The sequence below is a fragment of the Labeo rohita genome, chromosome 7 (genome assembly GCF_022985175.1).
Source record: "Labeo rohita strain BAU-BD-2019 chromosome 7, IGBB_LRoh.1.0, whole genome shotgun sequence".
NCBI classification, from domain to species: Eukaryota; Metazoa; Chordata; class Actinopteri; order Cypriniformes; family Cyprinidae; genus Labeo; species Labeo rohita.
Window position 1 is genome coordinate 3,276,241 of NC_066875.1, and position 26,055 is coordinate 3,302,295.

The 26,055-nt window shown below is 34.0% G+C and overlaps 2 protein-coding genes across 3 annotated transcripts in view; both read left to right on the forward strand.

The window, feature by feature from the left end:
* Positions 1–1,923, forward strand: part of LOC127168115 (GDP-fucose transporter 1) — a 47,239-nt gene extending 45,316 nt beyond the window's left edge. For both annotated transcript variants that reach the window (XM_051114685.1, XM_051114684.1), the window contains one exon: positions 1,841–1,923. The gene's annotated coding sequence lies outside the window, so the exon portion shown is untranslated. The remainder of the gene's footprint in view (positions 1–1,840) is intronic.
* LOC127168114 (RAS guanyl-releasing protein 2) lies at positions 1,854–25,349 on the forward strand. The gene is made up of 16 exons (XM_051114683.1): positions 1,854–1,996; positions 2,467–2,569; positions 2,905–2,958; positions 3,047–3,178; positions 3,732–3,882; positions 5,410–5,583; positions 10,497–10,613; positions 10,896–11,177; positions 14,677–14,757; positions 14,931–15,053; positions 15,831–15,946; positions 19,028–19,169; positions 19,581–19,617; positions 23,132–23,290; positions 23,390–23,452; positions 23,562–25,349. The coding sequence occupies exons 1-15, from the start codon at positions 1,930–1,932 to the stop codon at positions 23,446–23,448; spliced, it is 1,797 nt and encodes a 598-aa protein (XP_050970640.1). The 5' UTR covers positions 1,854–1,929; the 3' UTR covers positions 23,449–23,452; positions 23,562–25,349.
* The last annotated feature ends 706 nt before the right edge of the window (positions 25,350–26,055 follow it).

Sequence of the window (26,055 nt, forward strand, 5' to 3'; positions counted from 1 at the left end):
GTTTTATCGTTTTCAAATCCATTCAGCCGATCTTCGGGTCTGGCGGTAGCACTTTTAGCATAGCTTAGCATAGATCATTGTGTAGCGTCGTTAGCATCTCACTCAAAAATGACTAAAGAGTTTCAATATTTTTCCTATTTACAGTATTTAAAGTTGCGATTTTCTAGGTTGATATGGCCAGGAACTATAATGATATTATGCAGCCATCAACTGTGCCGGCTGCAACGCTGCATCTACACAAACTTAGTGCCAGTCACTTTCAGGCACTGCATAATCAGTGTTGGGGAGTAACTAGTTACATGTAACGGAATTACGTAATATAATTACAAAATAAATATAATTGTAATTAGTTACAGTTACTGAGAAAAAATATGTAATTAAATTACAGTTACTTTTGAAAAATACCAGTGATTACAAAGGGGATTACATCTGAATTTTTTCACCCACCCACCCCCACTTACAGATTTAAATATACTTCTTTTAAATTGCATTGACTGCTCTAAAATGAGACACCAATGTTTCAGGAGTTAAGGACACAGAATGCTTATTCGATAACTGTTTTATTTCCTATTTGGGTTTATGCATAAACTTTATTTTTTAAGATTGTTTTTTTCTCTACTGTCCTATCATAATAAAAGGCATAAAAAGCCCAAAAATATAAGTAAAAAAAAAAAGTCTGAATTTGTGGTGGCTGTGCTTTAAATTAAATGATTACACAGCTCAGACACTTTCGGGGCAACTTAAGTCAGTGCTATATGCTCGTTATTTTTTCTTGGTGGAAGCTTTGCATTTGGTTAGCTAATAAAATATTAAAGCTTAATTCAATATTATGTGTACAATTTCTTAATTCTGTCATCCTGGTATCGTGGACTTGCTCTATTGTGGCTGCCATTTTTTTGTACATTGTAATGGATTATAAGATAACTAACAAACTAGTACTACTACTTAATTATTTATGTGGTGAAATGTTGTGTAAGAAAACTGGTATGACTGCACTGTATCCCTAAAATGTCTAGTTTGAACTTGCCGTTTGCTAGCAACTGATTTCTTCATGAAAGCTTTGTGTTCAAATATTTCAACTCAGATCAGTGTTTCGTGTCTAAGTATTTTGACACGAAACATCTAAATAATCTATCAAGCAGCTATGTAATAAGTTAGATAATGTACATTCAGCCAGTTGTTATCGCAAAATAAAGATGTATGTTACTTATTATAATCTTAATTCAAGTGATAAAGGATTTTGAAAGTCTGACAGTATTCAGTGTTGAACACTACTGTAAGGTTAACTCTGCCTGGTTTAAATGTTTCAAAATGATTAACAGTTGAAAATATTAGAAATGTAGAAAAGTAATCAAAAAGTAATTAAAAGTAATGTTACATTACTTTAATAAAGTAATTGAAAAGTTACACTACTTATTACATTTTAAATCAAATTACATTTCGAAAGTAACCTTCCCAACACTGTGCATAATATCCACTACCTTTTAATTTCTGTGCTGCTTAAGTACACTTAAGTGGCCTATTATTTAGGTGGATTATTTATTTTGTATAGTTTTAATATGTAGTATGATCTGCAAGTACAGTTTTTGTTTTTTAAATAAATTGAAAACGAAGTACACTACAAGATGCACTTTTTAAAATTGTACTTAAGTGTTTTAAGTGCAGGTACACTTAAGTGGCCTTTTATGTGATTAATAATATATTAACTGCAAATACATGTTTTTTACTTTAAAGATTTGAAGTATACTACACGTGCACATTCAATACAATTAAGTGCACTTCTTTTTCAGAAGGATGTTCAGTGTGTTCTTCTCCTTACGATAACAATCTCTATTGACAGACAAAAGAGAAGAGGAAGAGCACTGGAGGAGAAGAGAAAAACAGAAGGCTATTAGAAAGTGAAGATAGAGGAAGAAAAAGAGAGATTTGATGGATCCGTTACCTATGGATTCAGGAACAGTGGATGAGTTGATGGACTTCTGCATACAGTCCTTCGGTGAGTCTATAAAGACATTGTCTTACGCATGAAGGGGTTTCAAACAGACGTTTGGTCTGAAGATTTAAAGCAGTTGAGAAGCAGAAGTTTCTGCTGCGGATCTACGTAAATGATGAACCAGCAAACAGTAAGCATGCTTTTTATCAACAAAGTCTAGCTAAACCTGCTCAAGGAAGTTGACCAAGGACGTCATGACAAAAAATGTGTGCTTATTGCTTATTACTAGCAAATTGGCTGTTTATTAGTACTTACAAATCACATATTAATTCCTTATTCTGCATGACCATATTTACCCTACCCAACACCTAAATATTACTATTAGAAACAACGACCTTGCTTACTAAGCTCTATAAGCAGCAACTTAGGAGTTCATTGAGGGAAAACTCTTAGTGAATCGTGAATATGTGTTCCCTAATCTGAAGAGTTATTGTTTATTCTTCATTAATGTTCTGTGATGTTTGTGTTTTCAGACAGTGAAGGTACAATTAAAGATGCCTCCTTTGTGAAAATGTTTCTGATGATGCATCCTTGGTACATATCTTCCACTGATCTGTCCAAGAAACTGCTGCTAAAGTATCCTTTATCTACAAAACCCTCATGTTGAATTTTTTATGCAATTATATTTAAACTTCATTAGATAAAATTACAAACCATGTTAGATTAATTGGAACTAACTCTTAGATCCTGCAGTAAAAAGTGCTGTAAACTTGATATCATTTAGTACTAAAGTATTAATTGTAAAGTCAATTATGTATTAATTTCTGATGCTAATATACAATCTTAACATTCTGTAAAATTCCGTAAAGGTCATTTTATTTTTGCATTACATGCTCTGATGTAAGGTTTGCTGGTGTTAACAAAAAATTAAAGCCTAAAATTAAAACTTTACACCCTTAACAAATATACAGGTCACAGGAGGGCAGCACTGATGAGATCAGAGCTAAAATATGCCACCTTGTAAAGTAAGAATAATCCTGTATCTAATTCATAATCTCCATTGTATGTCAAATCTGCTCTTTTGCATTTGCTCTTCTGTCTTTTTCTATGTAGGTACTGGATTTCTGAATTTCCCGTAGAGTTTGATCTCAATCCTGCTTTGGCTGACCAGATTAAAGACCTGAGAGAGAACCTGAACACTGGCGGCAATGAAACACAGAGTCAGCTTATTGATGTAGAGAGTGTGTAAGTACACAGACACACACCTACACACTCATTTCATGTTCTCAGTCTGAAAAGGTTAAGCGGTTCACCAAAAAATGAAAAAGCTGTCATTTACCCGTACTGCTGTTCAAAACACTTTGGTTCTTAATTTCATGGCTCAAAAAAGAAGATAATGTCCAGGCTGTTCTATTCCACATGATCATGGATGGTAACTACAACTTTTAAGGACAAAATAACAACAAAAAATATTTCTTTCTAAGTGTGAAGAATTTTCCGCTACACCATTTTCCACTATAAACAACCTTTTGTGTAATGGAAAGATTCCAGCGACGTTAACGGTTCTAAAGAATCTTTATTTTTAATAGCGTAACGCTCAAATGTTATTCACACTTTTGCACTTTCAAATGTGGCAAAACCAAACCCACAAGTTTTCAACAATGAATTAAAGATAGATAAAATGAGAGTTTGTCATGAAGAATGTCCTTGCACAGCACTGTCAGATTTCAGCATGTTAGTCAGCTGCCAACAATAACAACATTAGTTCTATCTGAAATAACATATTTTTCCTCTGCAGGCCCTCGTATAAATGGAAACGCCAGGTTACCCAAAGAGTTCCATCAATGTCAAAAAGGAGAAAAATGTCCCTTTTGTTTGATCACCTGGACCCCTGTGAGCTTGCTGAACATCTGACCTATCTGGAGTACAAATCCTTCTGCAAGATAATGGTATGTTTGTGGGTTCAGATTTTGCTGTTCTTGTTAGAGTGAAAGTGCTCTAGATGTCCTCAGAAGAGATAGAAATAGACCAAATAATGTTCTAATTAAAATCTAGAAGTGCAGAAAGCTGACGCATTTATTTTTATCTAATATTAGGAACTTGATGATAATGAGTCACCACACAGGTATCCATACAATCTTGAATATGCAGTTGACCGCATATGTTTGCATTTAACCTTCTTGTTGTATGTTGTGTGTGTGTGCGTGTTTTTTCTACTTTATCAGAATTGTACAAAACTTGGTAAAAACTAAATCATGAACATGATTCAAAAAGCTTAAATGGCACTGAAAAAAATATTCACACTAGGTGCATTTCCATTTCAGATAAGTGCAAAATGTTTTATAAATGTGAATAAAAAACTGTTGCAAAATGACTTTGTAACTTTGTCCTCTCGCGATAAGTCACGGCAATGGATATTGATAGGTTTACGTATGTTGCAGCCACCGCACTAGCCTTTAATTTTAATTGTAGGAGATGTAGGCATGTGTCTTTACAGAAGCAGTACGGAGAGACGCTTTTGAAACTGAAACGAGTATGAACACAAGTATTGACTAAAGTGGCCGTGATCAACTCCGCAGACTTGTGCAGTGTAAATAAGGGGTTATCCAAGCTTTAATAGCAAGGAAAGCCCCTTATTTAAGCATTGTGTAGTCAATGCTTGTGTAAGCAGCCACATATGAGGTGTTTTTGTTTGAGTTTATAGTACATTAAAGAATGATCATGTGACTTTTATGTACACAAGGTAACCTGTAAATTGGAAAAAGCCATTTCCATTGCAGTTCAGTGAAAAATTCCTTTTTCGAATTGCCTGAAAAACCACCTCAAGTGAGCGTAAAAACTTTTTTGTGATATATGAGTTTTTGCAATACTGACGTGTTTCCATTAGGCGTATTTTCTATTTGCGCAATTTGAAGGGTAATGAAAATGCAGCTACTATTGTTTGCATTGAAAATGTATTTGAAACAAATTTCATTCCTAGTGGAAACGTTGGGTACTGCGCCCAAACAAAATCTTACCAAAAGCTAATATTTTGAGATATCAACCTAAAATTTGGAACACAACTTTTTTATTCATGGCTTTGATTTCCTTCTAGAAAATTTTAGAGTAAAACATGTTTTGGAAAATATATATTTCATATCAAAATTTTAAATAGTATATTTGTGCATTTTTCATAAGAAACTTAAACTTCTGTAACTTTTTTCACTTCAATCTAATCTGTGCTCCAAATCATTGTTGACAGTTGAAGGTCTATGCTCAAAAAATGGTTAACATGTAATAAACAGATCATAACTATCCATAAATATAATAAAATCCCCTACAAATACAAAATGTTAAATGAACAAACAAACAAAAAAAAACATTCAAAACATTTTCAGACTTCTTTCAGAAAACATAAAAAAAATTCATGACTTAATAGGAACGCTAGCAAAACATTCACATGTGATCTGTGACCATTTCTTTAATGTGTGTTTCAGTTTCAGGATTACCACAGCTTTGTGATGCACGGCTGCACGGTAGATAACCCCATCCTGGAGAGGTTTATTACCCTCTTTAACAGCGTCTCGCAGTGGATTCAGCTGATGGTTCTGAGTAAACCCACCGCACCGCAGAGAGCTGCTGTGATCGCGCACTTCATAAAGGTTGCACAGGTCAGGAAAACTAACTTAGTCCTAATTTTCATTAGGCATCTATGTCCTTCTGTCAAAAAAAGTGTTGGGTACAATGTACTTACTGTTTTGCAAAACACTTTTCTTTTCTCTGTGACACACAGAAAGTTATAAAGTTAATATCAAACAAAGAGTGCTTCAACATGATTACAAATGTGATACTGATTTTATGCAGTTATTAACAGTTCATCAATAAACAAGAAGTTAGTATTAAATGACTTACATTTTAGGCAGCATATTGCCTGTTTTTACTCTATTTCACCAATAAATAACCATTTCAAACACAGCCACAGCACTGTTTTGCATCTATGAGCATATGACGGTGTTTCGTTCTTGAATGAATCACCCGTTAAATGATTCAGTTCAATTGCAATGACTCACTTACTTAACAGTGACTTGCTGCCGCCTACTGGCGGTTTTGATTTCACATTTAAAGTATCTTCATTTTAAAAATACATGTAAATATCAGTATTCAATGTTTTCTTTAAAGTAACAAAATAATATCTATGCATTTGTAACTGCAAGTTCAGTCCCTCTGGATATATATATATATATATATATATATTTGTATTTGCATTTTTAAGGTTACTTGGCAAAAAATGCATTAAATGGGTTTAGTTTTTATGATTCTAAATATATGTAGTTTCAGCAATAAAAATATTACTTTTTCTAAAAAGGAAACAAATTAGTTGTTTATTTTAAGAAGCCTATCTTATTTTCTCTTATATATTTAGTATTGCTCTTTGATAAAGAAAAATGACTTCTTATCCGATTACTCGATTAACTCGAATAATCGGTAGCATACTCGATTACTAAAACAATCGATAACTACAGCCCTACGACCTATATTTACATTTTAAAGTTAAGCATCCTCTAGCTGGCGTAAAAATAATGACAGTGTCGTGTTGCGCCTGTCATCATCAAATGACGTATGACACACGTCCTGATTTTGTTGACCCTGGTAGAACATTTTATTTAAAAAATTTAATCTTGACCACATCCCTACACCTAAACCTAACCTTACCCATGAGTAATCCCTAAAATCAGAGTAAATGATAGATGAATGACACTGATGTACAAGCACCAAACACTGATTGTAAGCCTAAACTTAAAAACTATAAACTGTTTTTTTTTTCAAATCTGATTGGTTAATCACAATGTTGTTTGAGGGTCAACAACGATGTTGATCCAGGAACATGTTGTACATGGTAAAATCAGGTTCTGCGTATGACTATCATGACCAATCAAAATGCGTGTTTAATTAAACTAAATTTGTGGACTTTTTACATGGTCCCTTACCCACCATTTGTCCTATTTCCATTTCACAAAACCCATTAACATTTACACATTTGTCAGACATGTTGGCAAGTAATTTAGAGTGCATATACATTTTATGAGCATGTGCGTTCCCTGGGACTGAACCCATAATCACACGATTGCATAACGTAAGGCAATGCTCTACCAACTGAACTACACAAAACCCAAATCATAGCACAGATAAAGTGCATTAATATGAAAGTGTCCTGTTGTTGATAGATGCTAATTTAGTAAACACTCCGACGGGTCGTACTTCAAGTATTTGACAAACGACATATACGGGGCGTATTGGTTGGAGAACATGTTGGGTTTAAGGATGGGTTAAGGTGTAAGGTCAACAGTGTAATATAGTAATTACAGAAATTAATTGCAGATGTAGTTATACGTTATATGTGACTACATACAGGTGTTTTCTAATGTATGAACACTGTAAAGTTGTAAAGTGAAAATTTTTCTACACCTTTTGTCAGTGTACAGTGTAAAACATGTATATACACAATGTGTAATATTAAATGATCAATTTTAATGTAAGCACATAAACACCCAAAAATGAAAATTCCTGTCATCATTTACTCACTCTACACACCTCTAAGAGTTTTGAACAACATGAGAGTGAGTAAATAATGACATCATTTTCATTTCTTTGTAAACTATCCCTTATAAATATAAAGTGGGATCCTACTGTTAATCAGACTTTTGAGCTTTTTTCCAGAATACAGTAGCACATTTAGACTTGTTAGTATTTGGTCTATGAATTCTCTGTGTGGTTGAAATCATATTTTATAGGGTTGGTAACTAACACCACTAGTACAGAACAACAGCTGCTGAGTGCAGGTCAACAAAAATCCAGCTTGAAAAAGAAAAGAAGTAAAAGCAATGACCTAAAAAAACAAGTCCTGGTGTAGAGCTTTAGTACAATGACAGCTAGACCCATGTGACTTTTCTTCTCTTTGAATTTTTCAGAAGCGCAGTGGGGCTCCATCACCCCCTGCTCTTGTTCCTCCTGATGATCCCTTGTTCTCTTCCTTCTTATGGGCCCCTGAGCTCTTCCTCTTCCAGAATATCACTTTGACTACCGCTTTAGGTTTCCTGCCCAATTCCTTGTCATATTGATTTGTCTTTTTCTTTAAAACACTTTCCTCTCTCCGTCCTCCTCCTGAAAGCAGGCTAGAAGCACATTTAGGCACCAAAAGTTTGCACGAATTGTCTATTTTTATTAGGGATTCAAACAACAAATTGCCAGAGACTATAATTCAAAGATCCAAAACTTAGTGAGACAGTCTCAAATTTAATATCTAGTTAGGCACACACACATCCATCCATCCAACACTGTAAAAAATATTTTTTACAAGGTTGTAAATAAAGATTATTAAAGTGTTTTACAAGAAAATACTATTTCGACCTTTGTGTTCCAAAAAAGGCAGATGTTCCTGCTGTTTCTTTGTAATTATTTGTGAAATTTACTAGTAATTTCTGAGTGAAAAAGTAAGTCACACACCATTTTTTTCATTTGTTTCTTCGATACAAATCAATTGGTTTTAAAGTTTTACCAGTTCTTTTAGCTGACAAATACTCTTCACTTACTGACGTGTTGCGCTTTGCTGAACTAATGTAGGCATCCTTTAATTACTGCGACTTACATGTTAGTGCCTGCTTTACATGTCAGTATTCTGCTTCAAAAGGATCACGACCAGCACAAAGCCACAAGAACTTTGTGTAACTTCTACATTAATCTACATTATAGCCACGATTAATGAAAATATCAACTAATCGCACTGACAGTGATGTGCAAAGTACAACATTCACACACATAATGGGGTTCAGCTGGGTCACACTGTTATGTAAAGTCTAATTTAAACTTGAAAAAATAATAAAAGATTTTAAAAATGCCAAAAAAATTGTGTGAAACTTTGCTTCAGAAATATTTACGATTCTGCACTTCAGTGTTACTAATCAAATACATTTTTGCCTATATAGTGAATGGCATACAGTTCATCCTTTAGGTATTTAGCTGTTTTATGTGTCATTAGTTAACATTAATTAATGTATGAACTAACATAAATGAACAATAAAAAATACATTACACTATTTATTAGTATTTGGTAATGTTAGTTAATAAAAAAAAAACAGTCATGTTAGTTCACAGTGCATTAACTAATGTTAACAAACACTACTTGTGATTTTTGTAATGCATTAGTTAATGCTGAAAGTAAAAATTAAAGATAAATTAAAATAAATGCTGTAGAAGTACTGTTCATTCTTAGTTCATGTTAACTAATGTAGTTAACTAATGTTAACTAATGAGTCTTATTGTGAAGTGTTACCGTAATGGTAACACTTTAGTTTAGGGATCAATTCTCACTTTTAACTAGTTGCTTATTACTAGCACATTGGCTGTTTATTAGTATTTATAAAGAATATATTTATGACTTGTATGACACATACCTAACACCAGAGGTTGCTTTAGGCGAAAACTGTCTGTCATTGACAGACTACCAGTGACGGAAAAATCTGAAGGCCGTCTGTCATTTCGACAGATTACACTAAGGGTGATCTATTTTAAATTGTAGCTGTAATTCCCAGCCCTGTCCGGTTGGTGGCCAGTGCGCTTCAGTGTGGCAGCAGAGCAGGGGATACAGAACAAAAACAAAACTGTCACGAATGTTTTCCTATGCGTTTGATTACGCTCAGGCTAGTACACAGAAGCTACAACAATCTATTACGCCACATTAGAGCGTCAAAACGGTATTTATTGCTTGAATTTACTAATGAAATGGAGAGAATTTGAAGTCTGACACTTTGTTTCATATGTACTATTCATTCATCAACTGGAAACAGCATAGAATAAAAAATCGATTGTGATTTAAGAATCGATACTGGTTCATTAAAATGAGAATTATTTAAATCGAGAAAGCGTAGTTTTTTGTTTTTTTTGTTTACCAAGCCCCAGCATATTTTGTTGTTTTTACACACTGCGCTGTCGTCCTGTAGGTTCATTATAAAAATAAAAGCAATGAAATGTGTTATTCTAATTAAAATATGAAAATTAAAATGACAGGTAATAATAGATTATGACGGAATTTTTAGACCCTGTCCGTCATTTTGACGTTAATGTTAAAGTCTAGCGCAGCCTCTGCCTAACACATACCTAAACTTAACTAACCTAACCTTACTAACTATTAATAAGCAGGAATTAGAAGTTTTGAAGCAGAAGTCATAGTTAATAGTTGGTTAATAGTGAGAATTGGTCCCCAAACTCAGGTTTAAACTATTACATACATGATTACTTTCTAGCTTTGTGGTTTAATGGATATTATGGTGTTACAATAAATCTGAGTTCACTTTTCGTAATCTATTTATGTGTATATATTTGTTCAAAAATCCAAGGAATCAATGCATATAACCACTATACTAAATAAAGAATTTGTTGCTTGCAAAAAGATTTTGTTAATTTGCAGACCTTGAATCGTTCAGTGCCTCCTAGTTTTAGTGTGTTGTTTGTGAAGTATTTTTATTGTCAATTTAACTAAATATCAACTTCTTTCTCTCTTTCCTTCTCACTAATTCATGCTCTACAGAAACTACTGCAGTTGCAGAATTTCAACACGCTGATGGCAGTGGTCGGGGGTCTCAATAACAGCTCCATCTCTAGGCTGAAAGAGACACAGGCACACATCAGCAACGAAACCAATAAGGTACGTCTGTCACCTGTCACATGTAACCTATACCTATATATTTCTATACTATCCATCAAATTCAGTCTCTTAAAGGTAGATTTTTCTTAGTGGACTTTGCACAGGACATCTCGCTGTTTTTACAGCACCTCACGACCTGAGCACTGCTTTTTAGATGCTGTGTTAAGTAGCTTATCTTTAAAAAAAAACAGTGTTGTTTTTATAGTTTACATACAACACCTGTCACATGTAACCTATGCATCAGACCCAATGCCATTGTTTCAGACTGAATATCTCTTTCAGATCTTTAACAGTTTGTTAGACATGCTGACATCCTGTGGAAACTACAGTCAGTATCGGCGCCGATTTGCAGAGTGCACTGGTTTCCGATTCCCAATCTTGGCTGTTAACCTCAAGGACTTGATAGCTGTTCATGTCGCTCTGTCAGACTGGGCAGACCCACAGAAGACCCGCGTCAACTTGACTAAAACTCAGCAACTCTATGCCATCCTGCAGGAATTGGCCCTTGTGCAGAACAATCCTCCTAACATTGAGGCCAACACAGACTTGCTCAATCTACTTACAGTGAGTGCGTGTGTTTTATGTATATGACTTCATGAGGAATAGTGTAATTTGAATAAAAATGACTGAGTGGATGGGTGTCTATTTGTTAAAACTCATATTATTGGCAAGTTTGAGAAAATATATTGATTTTCACTATAAAGCACTGCAGTGATAATGTATTTTTGAAGGCCAACCTGTAAATTGTCCACTCAGCTTGACTCAAGGATTTTCAATAGGCTTTTGGATTATTGCAGAAAATAAGTTTGAGATCAACAAATGACATGTTTTTAGGGCCTATATATAATATCCAGAGGTTAAAAGCTAAACATAGGCTATAAACAAACTATACCATTTTTGTGTGACTCTTTATGTCACCACTGATAGCTTCCAACAACTTATTTTAAAATACATTTTCCCTATAGTTTGCAACAGTACGATTATAAACACTATGAGGCTGTGAAAGCGACTAGTGAGTAGATTAGTTTACCTGTTCAGTGTGATCAAGTTTACCATCCCTGGTAAAATCTGTGGTCCAGTTTAGCCATCAATTTGGTTCTCTCTTTTAAAGTCCACTTCCACAACAGCAATTTACAGATAATGTGCTCACCCCCTTGTCACCCCCTTTCTTTCTTCAGTCGTAAAGAAATTATGTTTTTTGAGGAAAACATTTCAGGATTTTTCTCCATATAATGGACTGTATTGGTGCCCAGAGTTTGAACTTCCAAAATGCAGTTTAAATGCGTCTTCAGACAATCCCAGCTGAGGAAGATGGGTCTTATCTAGTGAAACTTGTGTCAGAATACACAGTTCAGGAAGAGCAAGACAAGATGAGCGTTTGAGATTAAAAAGTATTTAAATTGTATTTTTTTAATAAAAAATAACTGATCGTTTCGCTAGATAAGACCCTTCTTCCTTTGCTAGGATCGTTTACAACCGCATTTGGGATCATTTGAAGCTGCTTTTAAACTGCATTTTGGAAGTTCAAACTCGGGGCACCATATCAGTCCATTATATGGGGAAAAATCCTATAATGTTTTCCTCAAAAAAAGAAAGAAAAAGAAAGACATGCACATCTTGGATGACAAGTGGGTGAGCACATCATCTGTAAAATGTTGTTCTGGAAGTGGACTCGTCCTTTAAGACAAGTAAAAACTGTAAAAAATCACAAGGTGGATTTAAGGATGTATTTTATGTTATAGGATAAAATGTGAAAAAATCTTGAGCTTGTGTTAAACACAGACCTTATTTCAGGCATTTAAACAAAAATGTAACAAAAAAACATTGATTTCAGGACGATGGAAAATGCTAACTCGTTTTTGAGTTTTCGCATATTAAAATATGTAATACCTACAGCACTCAGTCGGAAAATGTGTGGAAAACTGGACCTAAAATTGCATAAGCAACAGAGCTGCATAAGCAACAGAGCTTAATGTGTCGAGCATGTAGACTGACAGCTGTTTTATAGTTTACTGTTAAAAATCTCTGGCAATTTCAGCACAGAAATACAACAGGAAAGACATTTTCTACAATAGTTTGTGTTAACACTTTATTTTAAGGTGTCCATAATACAGGGTAATTTCCTAATTAAGTACTTAGTAGTAGCCATCGTACTTACATGAAACAAAATTTGCTTATCATGTAACTAAGTTATGGAACAGCCTGTAATTACAGTTTGTAATTATGTAGATGTAATAGGCAGCTACTGTTACACATATGTAACAGGCCGAGCCTGTTACACAGCTACTTGTACACTTAAGTACAATCTTGATACACTTTATTGTAAGTAGCTTATGTTTGTGTAATATTATGTAATTTTAATGTAATTAGAAAAGTATCCCATGTATTTAAGATGTGTACTGGTGGGTTAAATCAAACTAAGGTGCAGCTGGATAAGGTGTACAGTATAGATACACATGAAGTACACTTAGGTACAATCTTGATACACTTTATTTTAAGTAGCTTATGTCTGTGTACTTACATTTTTAATTATGTTGTATAAAGTGTGCAATAGAACAGTAATTTGGTTACATATGTAGCTGTGTAACAGACTTAGTCTGTTACATATGTGTAACAGTGGCTGCTTATTACATCTACATAATCACAAACTGTAACTACAGACTGTTCCATAACTTAGTTACATAGTTAGTACATTTTGTTTCATGTAAGTACAACGGCTACTACTAAGTACTTAATTAGGTAATTACTCTGTATTATGACACCTTAAAATAAAGTGTTACCTGTTTTGTTTACAGCATTCCCGCATTTCTGTTTCGAAGAGTTTTAATCATGGAATGGATTTTCAGAAAACCGTTTTTTTTGCTATATGCTTGAGTTTTGCTGTAGTAAAGCTGCAAATAGATACATTTTATCGTTGCCATAGCATTGCCATAGGAACTAAATGTTTTTTTAGTCCTCAGAACATGAACAACTACACATAGAATAATTACAGTAATTGTCACACAGGGTGAACATAACATGAAAAATCATACCTGATCAAAACCTAACCGTTTCAGAAACTAAAGAGGAATACGTGCATACAGCAACAAAGGTTTTAATGAGTCTCTAAACTTTGCTTTCATAGCCCATTTGACTTCTACAGTTTTTTTTATGGAAGCTCGTTTCTGCCACTAAATAAAAATTAAAAATGCAATTGTGACTTCTTAATTCTGACTTTTTTTTCTCACAATTGCAAGTTTACATCTGGCAGTTGTGACCTTTTCTCAGAGTTGCATGACTTTTGAGCATAAACTCAAAATTGCAAGCTATAAAGTCAGAACTGTGACATGTACACTCACAATTCTGAGAAATAAAGTTACAATTGCTACATTATTGTCACGTATCGTGCGAGGAAGGGGCAAACGAAGACGAAGGTCAAAGATAAAGTCTTTATTATACAGTATTCCACAGGTAATTTCAAAACAGGTAAATCCACAGGAGGAGGGTAAAAACACGCATACATTGACAAGACCGGACACCAAACACTGAACAGAATGCAACTTATAAAGACAGGTGATAACGATAAACTTAATTAGGGCACAGGTGATACAAGGAAAACTAATGATGACTAAACGAGGACAGGAAACAGGAACGACCAAGTATGGGCACAAGAGGGAGAATCCAAACTAAACAGTCCACAGGGGTGTGACAATTATATCTCATTATATCACTATATCTCAAAATTGTGAGTTTGCATCTTGCGGTTCTGAGAAAAAAAAATCAGACATGGGAAATAGGATCTCAGAACTCTGAGAAAAAAAGAAAGAACTGTGAATTATAAACTCAGAATTGCGAAAAGAAAAGTCAGAATTGTGGGATAAGAAGTCAAACTTCTTTTTTTTTTTAATGGAAACAGGCTTCAATAGTTTTTTCCTCTTTAAGGATTTGCCATTGGAATAAATAAAAACTTCTTCCAATAAACACACACAAAAACCTCAGAGTATATATTTATAAGAAATAACTTATGTATTCTTCCTGAAAAGTTATATTAATCATTTGGAACTCATGGAATCTTTATGTATAGGTATCATTGGATCAGTACCACACAGAAGAGGAGATTTATCAGCTCTCATTACAGAGGGAACCCAGAGCTGCAAAACCAGCGGTCAGTATTCCACTCAGTTATATGTGGTTAATTTTATAAACAATGTAGATGTTTGGTCATAATGTATTATTTACAGTAAAATAAGCAAATACACACAATTAGATTTAAATATAAAGCAAATTAACAATACCTGCACACATGTGACTTTGTTTGTTATTTGATTGGTGGATCAGAACTCAACCTCCTCCTCCAGTCCAGCTCCTAAACAACTCTCAATGATTGATGAGTGGGCAGCGTCAGTCAAGCCTAAAGCTAATCCTGTTATTATCAGCAAACATATTGAGAAGATGGTGGAAGTAAGAGAAAAACTAACATTCTTTTCATTCTACTTTGTTTTGTCACTCTTTTGTGTCACATCACTTCAGTTGAGCCTTTACTAAGCCCCGCCCCTCTTATTTACTGCTTTCAAAATCAGCTGCATCTTGATTGTGGTTGAATCTTGTAATCGCCCAAACTGAGAAAAGAAGTGTGTGATAGAAAAGTTCAGAATCTAGGCAAATACTTTTAGAGCCAACTAAAGAGAAGTAAGCTTCATTTAATTCTGTAGAATTACAGTTAAGGTGAGCTAACTAATTGAAAATCTTTATTAAATAATTGCATTACTAAACTGAATAATGGCACAGATCAATATTTGCTTAGAAAAGCCCCCAGATTAAAATAATACAAAAGATGAATTAGGCAGACTAAACCATTGAATAGATCTCCTTGGATTGGAAATTTCAAGAAGTGCATTAAATAAATATTTTGCTTTATTTCTATATTATCCATCAAATTTTGTCTCTCAGAGGTAGATTGTGCTTAGTGCTTTTACGAAACGAGCACTGCTTTTTTAGATACTGTGTTGCATCCTAGAAAAGCACAACTTGAGACTCCAGTGTTCTGTTTCTGAGTCAGACCAAGTCTAGTTTTTAGTTGCCAGTCTAGGATTTGTCACTAATGGGGCTAAGTGCAGGGTCAAATATGTGTATTTGTTTACACAGACAGTAGCTGTATAGTACATAATTTTAATTTACAACTCCTTCTTGCTTGAATGATACATGATACATGTTCATGAAACTGTTTTCTTTACACAGTCTGTGTTCAAGAATTTCGACTCAAACGGCGACGGGTTCATCTCACGTGAGGAGTTTGAGTGTATCAGGAATAACTTTCCTTATCTCAGCAAGTTTGGAGAACTCGATAAAAATCAGTAAGTGTATCGATGCCAAACAAAGAGCATTGTTGTGTGAACATCAAAATATAAATATGAGCCTGCACCACAAAACCAGTCATAAAAGTCAATTTATTTTAAATTGAGATTTTGCATCATCTAAAACCTGAATAAATAAGCTTTCCATTGATGTATTGGCCGAGATACTGTTTGAAAATGTGGAATCTGAGGGTGCAAAAAAAGGCTAAATATTTAGAAAATCGCCTTTAAAGTTGTCCAAATGAAGTTCTTAGCAATGCATATTACTAACTATTACAAAAATTAAGTTTCAATAATTAATGGTAGGAAATTTACAAAATATCTTCAGGTAACATGATCTTTACTTAATATCCTAATGATTTTTGTCATAAAAGAAAAATTGATCATTTTGACCCATACAATGTATTTTTGGCTATTGCTACAAATATACCTGTGCTACTTAAGACTCATTTTGTGGTCCAGGGTCATAACTGTTATTACAACACAACATCACAAAAAAAAAAAAAAAAAAAAAACTAAATAACCTACACAAAAAGTAATGAAAGACTTTTGCTACTATACTAAAAGTTTTTTTTCCCAACAGTATATTTTTTAAACTTGTAGGTTAACCTGATTTTAATTGACCATAAGAGCATCAAATAAATTCAGTTTTTTAAGAAAAATCCATGTCAGGCTTCAAACCTTTCATTAGGTTTAACTTCACAGTTACTGTACATATAGTACAGGCATTGGCAGCAAGAAAACGGACACTCTTTTATGTATTTATGATAACTGTCACAACAGAACCCATTATACAACTTCCTTTAATTGTAGCCCCAATAACCCATCTTTCAAGAAAAAAAAATCCAGTCAGTAGTCCATGTGCAGTCAGTAGAGAAAGAGATTTTCCTGAAGACAACTCACTGACGAAAAACATTTTTTGCATATTTGAACCCTTTCCAGCAGTGACTGTATGATTTTGAGATCCATCTTTTCACACTATGGACAACTGAGAGACTTAAACACAACTATTAAAAAGGTTCACACATCCATTGATGGTTCAGAACGAAACATGATGCATTAAGAGCTGGGGGTGAAAACTTTTGAATAGGATGAAGATGTCCAAATTTTTCTTATTTTGTTGGAATAAAGTTTTTTTCCATTTAGTACTGCCCTTCAGAAGCAACAGAAGATGCTTGTATGTTTCCCGGAAGACAAATTAAGTACAATTTACCTTGATCTTCAAATTCAAAAAGTTTTCACTTCCCAGCTCTTAATGCATCGTGTTTCCTTCTGGAGCATCAGTGAATGTTTGAACCTCTTTTAATAGTTGTGTTTGAGTCCCTCAGTTGTCCTCAGTGTGAAAAGATGGATCTCAAAAACAAATATCAAATATGCAAATCTCAAATATGCAAAAGATTCTGGAAAACTGAATAATCTGCAGTACCTGGAGGATTTTTCTAAAAGAATAGTGTTCAGTTTAACTGTTCAGAACAAACAAGGAACTCATGAACCACTATCACAAAACAAAAAAAACAGTCGTTGATCATCCAGGAAACCACACACAGTATTAAGAACCAAGGGTTCCCAAACTTTTGAAGGGGGTTATTTGAATAATTTCAGCTATATGTAAAATATCTTACTCAGGCCAGTACTAAATAAAAAAAAAAACATGCATTTTGTATGATCTCTGTTATTTTGTTAAAATTATTCACATTTTCACAGATTCTGCGTGAGGTTTCCAAACTTTCGCATGCCACTGTATTATAGGCATATTCATAATTGTTTTTTTTTGTTTGTTTTTTTTACAAATTTCTACAATTCCAGTTAAACTGTAGGACGGTTCTAAAAATGTCAACAAAAATGGCATATATCTGCAACACATTCTCACTCGTAACTCGTCACATATTGACGCTTGGTCAGGACACTTTGGCGTCACTTTTTAACGCTCAAGGTACCCCTTTAGCGTCACTTTTGGATGTGCAGGGTCCTTCATTGATTTCAGTTGTTTGCCTTAATTTAATGGTTTGCATACATTTGGCAAAAATATAAATAATTTGATATAAATTTATAATTTTAATTGGAGCAGCTAAACCCACCCTTACCTTAAACTTACCCACTTCTGAACAATATAAAACACGTAACAGACAAATATAAATACGGTCACAGGTATTTATTGCAGAAACTGACCATAACAAGCATTATAAAAGCATTACAAACAAGTCGTGTTGCATTCCGAGTCTTCTGAAGCCTTGAAGAGAGTAAAACATAAGATTTTAATAGCTGAAAATAATCCTGCTCTGTTAACGCGCTCACATCTCATTCAAAAAGATACTCCTAAACATTAGCATGGCGCAGTCGGTCACAAGGCACACAAGAGCCAATAGCATTTCACAACCAAGGCTGACGTAACGCTGCTTCTGGCAGGCGCAATTTTTTAAATTTATTTACGCACAAACAGACTGAGCTTTATGGCAGACGGAGACGGATCGCATCCATTCCTCTCACAAATCAATCGTTTTGCCTTGGAAGAATTGGAATATTAATACTTTTTGAATAAATTATGACTGTAGCTGTATCTGCCAGTTATATCTAGTGTTTTATTGACGAATGGTAGGTTTAGGGGCAGGGGTTGGCTTATGTGCTTGTAAATGTGTAAAATAATGAAATGTAAATAAAACTTGTGACTGTTTACATTGAAAAATCACACCCCAACATATATGCAATAATAACAATATTATTTCCCAATATATAATTTAATCATGACAATAAAATTCCCAGTGACTTTTGTGTCAGCATTATGACGCCAAGGGTTTCTTATTTAAATGTTTTCATTAGAAGCGCATCTTCGATCAACTAGAAGCATGCTTTTTGAAAACTCTACTAGTGTGATCCTCAGTCGTTTAGTGCCTGTCTATAACATAGACAGATGTCAGAGTTATTGGTCCTCCTACCTTGTGATGCTGATGAAGCACCTTTTCCATCAAAGCTGATTTGTTATGAGATACCCCACTTATCTCAGTTTGCAGTGTTTGGATGTTGTTGGCTATTTATGTCTGTTTTTCACTCTCATTTCATATTCTGTCTTTCGCCATCTCTTAGGGATGGAAAGATCAGCAGAGACGAGATGATTGATTACTTTATGAAGGCCAGTTCTTTGCTCAACTGTAAGATGGGCTTCATACACACCTTTATTGAGACCACATACGTTAAACCAACCTTCTGCGAACACTGCGCTGGCTTTGTAAGTATCATGCAATAATATAGAAACAGATTTTGCTCTTTTTAAATTATTGCATCTTGTATTTTCCAAGATAGACAGTTTTAGAAATTAGCTCTGGCCTGTGCACATTGGCTTTGATCTGTTGGTTTATTTATAGCATGGTGTGGTGTGTAGCTGTGTATTGTTTGTTGTACCCCAGTCCCTTCCATTGAATGTATGTGGTGCGTTCAGATCTACCAGTGTGTGTGTGGCCTCTGATGTTGTGTGTTTGTGATGTTTGTGCTCTCCCTTTCATCTATTGTTTACCTGCTGTGATTCTCTTTCTCTCTCTTGATCTTAGGCCCTCCCTCTTCTCTTCTCCGTACTATTTTCCGCATCCTTTCTGCATCTGTCTTTTTTCCACAAACATAACTTCTTTTCTTCTTTTTTAAGATATGGGGCTTTTATAAACAAGGATACAAATGCAAAGGTAAGGAAGCGCTCTATGTGTGTATGTGGGTGTTTGGCATGTTTGTGGATTATAGTAGTAGCAAACATAGAATTGTTGTTTATTATATTACACCATTACGTTTTAGTAATGAGTTCCAGAAGCTTTAAATACCTTTAATGTGAAGGTGGACCATATCAAGATTGCTTGGTCTTATTGTGTAACACTTCCTCCAGATTTATTTTTGCACTTTTTCTTCGTACACTAGAAGTCAGTGTGGCCTTTGAGGTTATATGCGGAAATGATCGTGCATAAAGTTAATTACGGTGCATGGACACTCATAAAGCTTCATAAAGCATCCTCTATTACTTCTGACGTCATATGATGGTTTTGGGTGGGAATTTTAAGCTGTTAAGAATCACCAGATCATTGAATCATTGAGCTGAACTCAAGAACCGAATCAGTCTGATTAGTGAAAGAATCATTCAGACCAGTTATGTTAAGTGTATCAGATTCATTCAAAATATCCAAATCAAAATAATTAATTGTTCTCTAAATGGACATTGCTACTTCACTCATGAGCTACCAAAAAGAAGTATACTTCAAGCGTATGTCATTAAGTATACTTAAGTCAAATTCAAGTATATTATTAAGTATACTTTATGTAGTATGTATACAAATGTCAGTGTACTAGTAGTATACTTGTAAGTGTACTATTTCAATACTCTTTGGGACTAAATTGGCCACTTTTTAGTATATAAATGTATACATGTATAAAAAAATGTATACAAGTATAATAGTAGTACATTTTGAGTACACAACTAGTTATTATCTATGTTTTAGTTTGTACTGCAACTATACTAAAAGTGAACTTATAGATATACTGATACTGATACTGATACTGATAGTTTACTAATTAAGTACTTGTAGCATTTTTACACTTTGAAGTATAGTCTCAGTAAACTACTATTTTAGTAGTTTTATACTGTAGTATACTCGTAGGTTTCTTTTTAGTGAACTTTACATAGTATACTGTTTTGTTCCTATTAGGTATTCGTTCGTGTATATTTTCTTATATGAATATCTGAACATACAAAACATCAAAAGAAAGAACAGGGTATCTGCTTGTAAACATTTTATTCTAGCTTCATGCATTCTTTTTTATGTGAGTAAGTTTCATAGACAATAATAAAACAAGAAATAAATAACATTTGAACAAAAAGATGAAAAAACACTGTGAATTGGATTCAGAATGATAATCAAAACATAGATGGAGTCGATCAACACCCCAAAGCTTGACAGTCATTATTACCTCTTCATGAGTCACATTTTATTCCATAACATTGCTGTTTTATGACTGATGATCAAGTTAAAAATGTGTGGAAGCATCTGCAGGTTTGGTTTCTTTTTCACTTGTGTTTTGGAAATTCTGTACAGTAGATGTGTAATAGCGCCCCCTACCATATAACAATGAAAACATGGATTCTCAGAAAACAATATTGCTCAGATATATTTAGACTTTTTCTAAGTATAAGTCAGGTATACTTAAATTTCATTTTAATTATATTTTTTACATAAAAGCACATTTCTGAGACTAAAAGTAGTAGTAGTAGACTAAAAGTATGCTTACCTATTTTAGTTTAAAATAAGTATACTAATAGCACACTTGAAAAAACTTCTTTTTCATAAGGGTTTCAATAAAAATTACACTTAATTGCTGACACAAAGCTATTGCATGGTTTCAAAAGACTTAAATTATACCACAAAGTAATATGAACTGCTTTTATGATACATTTATGGTGCTTTTGTATCTTTTTAAGCTTAAAAACCTTTGAAGCAGTGCTAGATTCAATGTTAAACCATATCTGAAGAAGGATAAATTACATCATGAGGCTCAAGTGGTTCAGTGACAAAAAGAGGCTGGCAAAGTCCAGCACAGGAGCAAAATATACTCAATAAGTCACAGTTCATTTTTAATAAAAGGAAAGGCTGGTCAGGACCGCGAGCAGGCGTAATCCCGTGATACTGTTGCGTGTGCTGCTGTGTTTGAGGACGCCAAACTAGGCAGTGCTGCCTGTATTGCCAATGCCAGGATGGTTCTGACTGGATATATGAGTTTTAGAATTAATACACCATGATAATGGAGATAGAGTATAATTAATCTCTAAAATACTGTAATGTAACATTTTGGCTACTACTTCTAATAGTCTTTTTAGTTGACAAGTGTCTCCAGTAAGGAGAAAAAACATCTGTTTCTCAAGTTCGAATGGCAGTTGTCTCAGCATTTCCATGTTTGTAAGTATTTTAAGGAGGCCTGTCGTGTTTATATAATAAAAAGACAAACATGGAACATGGCCAAAATAGCTGGTGTTGACATTTAAGAGAGAAATGAGCAAAGTGGGAACATGAATGAATCTGGAAGAAATGAGAAAGGAATTCTCCTTTTATTTTCATACATATTTTGTCGGACTTGTAGTGTTTTTAGAGCTTGTTAATGTGTTAGTGGAGTATGTAAAAAAATCTTTTTTTCTTAACTGCAATTAAATAAAAATCAATTGCAATTAGGGCTGTCAAACGATTAATCGTGATTAATCGCATATAAAAGTTTGAGTTTGCCTAATATATGTGTGTAATTATTATGTATATGTAAATGCAAACACATTCATGTATATATTTAAAAAATATTTACAAGTATATGTATTTAATATAATTTTAATATAATTTATATTATATATAATTTCAAATATTTTGTACATAAATAACATATTTCTCTTAAATATGTACATTAATTTGTGTGTATTTATATATACATAGTAATTACACACAGTACACAAACATATGTGACCCTGGATCACAAAACTTAAGTAGCACGGGTATATTTGTAGCAAAAGGCAACAATACATTGTATGGGTTTTATGCCAAAAACCATTAGGATATTAAGTACAGATCATGTTCCATGAAGATATTTTGTAAATGTCCTACTATAAATATGTCAAATATTGCCCTATCCTAACAAACCATACATCAATGGAAAGCATATTTATTCAGCTTTCAGACAATATATAAATCTCAATTTCATAAAATTGACTCTTATGACTGGTTTTGTGGTCCATGATCACATATATTTGGCAAACTCAAACTTTTATTTTGTATGCGATTAATTGCGATTAATCGTTTGACAGCCCTACAATTAATATAAATAATTTTTATTTAAATGTTTAAATGAAATGTAACTAGCTAAATCATAGTGCTTTTTGACCAACTTAAGTACATAACAAAAGTTTATTAAAATAGATATTTAAAATATAGTTTAATTCGATATTATTACAAAGTGCATATTTTAAAAGTGTACTTACGTGTGAAACAGTCATAAAAGTGTCTCTCATTAACTAAGTGGCCTTTTATTTCATCATTATTATATTACCTGCAAGAACAGTTGAAAGATTTGAAGTACTCTACAAGTGCATATTTAACACTTCTTTTTCACAAGGTCATGCTTACTGTCTTTTCACCTTTGTCCTCCACCCTAAATACTAACGCTGCCTCTCTCTCTCAGTTTGTGGTGTGAACTGTCATAAAGCATGTCAAGGACGCCTGACGATCGAATGTCGTAAAAGAACAAAGAGCATCAGTCATGAGACGCCACCAGCTTTACAGTCCAGATCCTTCAGCTTTCCTCTGCCCAGCAATGCCCCATCAAACCTGCAGAACACGGGTACGTTCTCACGCACATACATCGCATAACTGCAGAGCTCAGATTAGCTGTGTTCACCAGACTTTCTATGCCTATTTCTGCTTGCTCTTTGGTTTTCAGTCATCACAGAAGAGGATGTTGAGGCAGCTGAACAGGGTGTATTTGACTGTCACCTCTAAACTGGTAAACCAACATTCTGCATTGCTACACAAATACATTTTTCAGAAAAAAAAGTTTTTATGTTATTATAGACCCTTACACATTATATTGTGCCATACTGTTAACTGTGCAGATTTTTGTCTGACGTCACGAATGGACAGCATGTCAACAATGAGTCTTGCGTTGGGGCGAATTTCTTCCAATCACACCCACTGGAACAATGTTGAAGGATAAAAAAGATCTAGAGTTAGGGTCAAATAATGGGATCGACTGAGTTCACTCGTTATCACACATGGTGAGACACGGACATGCTGCTATCTGCTGGACTGAAGCTGCAACTGCTGACCAGATCAACCACCTCTTCCTGCAGAAGCCTGAATGTAATCGTACATATCTCAAAATCTCAAGCATATTTGTAAGATTTATCATCATGTTGTATATTCTTCCCAGGTTGCTTGACACACCTTGTAATTTAACTTTTGTAAATAAAAAAAGGAAAAATGAGAAAAAATGAAAGAGAAGGAAGAATTTTCAGTGACTGTGTTCTGAGGTACAGAAAAGGCTTTTTTTTTTTTTTCATTGTAGTAATAAGATCTTTTTGTGAATGCAACTAAATTGGAGCTTATTGTCACCAAAGCAGTTTTGTTGGCTGAATTTCAGTGTAAACTCATGGTGGCATAGATCAGGTGTGTGTTTGCATCTGAAAAATTATGCAATCAGCTTTAATTGTCTTTAAACCTTTGAATTTAATCAAAATGGGAAAGACAGGAAGATTTTTTTTTAATGATCTATATTGAGAGAGTTAACCTCAATAAAAGATAGTACTGATATTCCAGCTGTAACTGAATGTTAAATGTATAAAAACTAAAACAATGATCTACAAAATGAGGCAAATATATAGAATTACATTCAAAGGCCTGCCTTTCACGCCACAAATACTGTGTGTGAACAAGATTTTGAACAGAAACAATGAATTTCTGTAAAGAAATACCTTTACCCAACATTTACATTTACCCAACAAAGTTTTGTTTTTCTTCACTTGGTGAAGGAACAAGCTGGCAAATAAGATATCAGCTTTGGGTCACATGTCCAGAGCCTTTTCCATTTGTATAGCTGAGTATTAAACACTAACCAGTACAAATCTGTATTCATTAAAATGGTCAGTCAGTCTTGATGGTTATATGGCTCCATCCACTCTTGAGGATTTTAATGATCCCCAACACCTCATCCTAGCATACTTCACTCTAAAGTCATTAGATATGAGAAAATGAAACAAAATCTTTATGGGGAGATGACATTATCATGGCCTTTTGCTGATGAAATAAGTCTAATTAGATAATAATTACAAGTAGTTCTTGTGGTTGTGTGTTTAAAACATATGAAACATCCCTTTTAAAAAAAAAATTCTGGCTTTGTTGTGAGATGCCAAAAACGTCATCTGTTTCACAACATCAGGTCCATGTTTCCAATCTGAGAATATCCCCATTCTCTTTTTAACGTACTGTATGTTGTAGCATTAGATGTTAAAATGTGATTTCCAAAATTCTTCCAATGATCTGAGAAACTGTCAATATCAGTCTGGGAAATCTGTTAGGTAGGCATGTAACACATGTATTGTATGCATATTTACTGATATGCTCTTTTAAGATATCCTATGCTGTTTTGTTGAATGTGTTGTTTTTATATGTACAGTGTTTTGTCATTACTTAAAAAAAAGGGGAAGGACGATGTGTTTAGAGTGAGAATGTATTTTACATTGAAGTAAATTTGTGGTGTTGCACACTTATGGTTGTTATGTAATACAAAGAATGACTTCTTTTTTCTTGGTGATGATTGAATGTATTTTTCTCATGCAACTAACTTTTTTTAATGTGCAGGTCTGTCTTTCAGTGACAATAAATATTGATATGAAAAATGTCTACATGAGCCTCTCTTAACTGATTCACTTCAAACTGCTGTTTTGGAATAAAAAAAATGCATTTCTGTTGCAACCAGAATCTAGCTGAAGGAGTCAGAAAAATAACTGATCGACTTCTTAGGCCATATATTTACACTTTTAGGATTTGCTTAAGTTGTAGCGTCCCCTAGTGTTAGAAATTCATTACATTTGACTGGTGTCCTCAAAATATCATGTTATATATATTTGATACATTTAACTGATGTGTTTGAAAACGCAATTTGTTTCTTTAGAATTACGCAGTTGGGTCACACTTTCCAGGTGGAAAAACACGTAAATCATAAAATACACACACACACACACACACACACGTTGTGTTTCCATGTTTTATGGGGACATCCCTGGTGAAAAAAAAACAGCATATGCTGGTAGGTATGTTTTGATGCCGAGATGCTGGTAGGTATGTTTTGATGCCGAGATGCTGGTTAGGTAGGTTTTGATGCTGCTTTAAGATGGTCATTAGCTGGTTTATGCTGGTCCTTAGCTGGTCACGTTGGTGGTTAAGGACCACCATAAACCAGCAAAGGACCAGCATAAACCAGCAAAAGACCAGCTTAAACCAGCTTTAAAACCTACCTAACCAGCATCCCAGCACCAAAACCTACCTACCAGCATATGCTGGTTATTTCAAAAGGGATTCCATAGGTGTAATGGTTTTTATACTGTATTT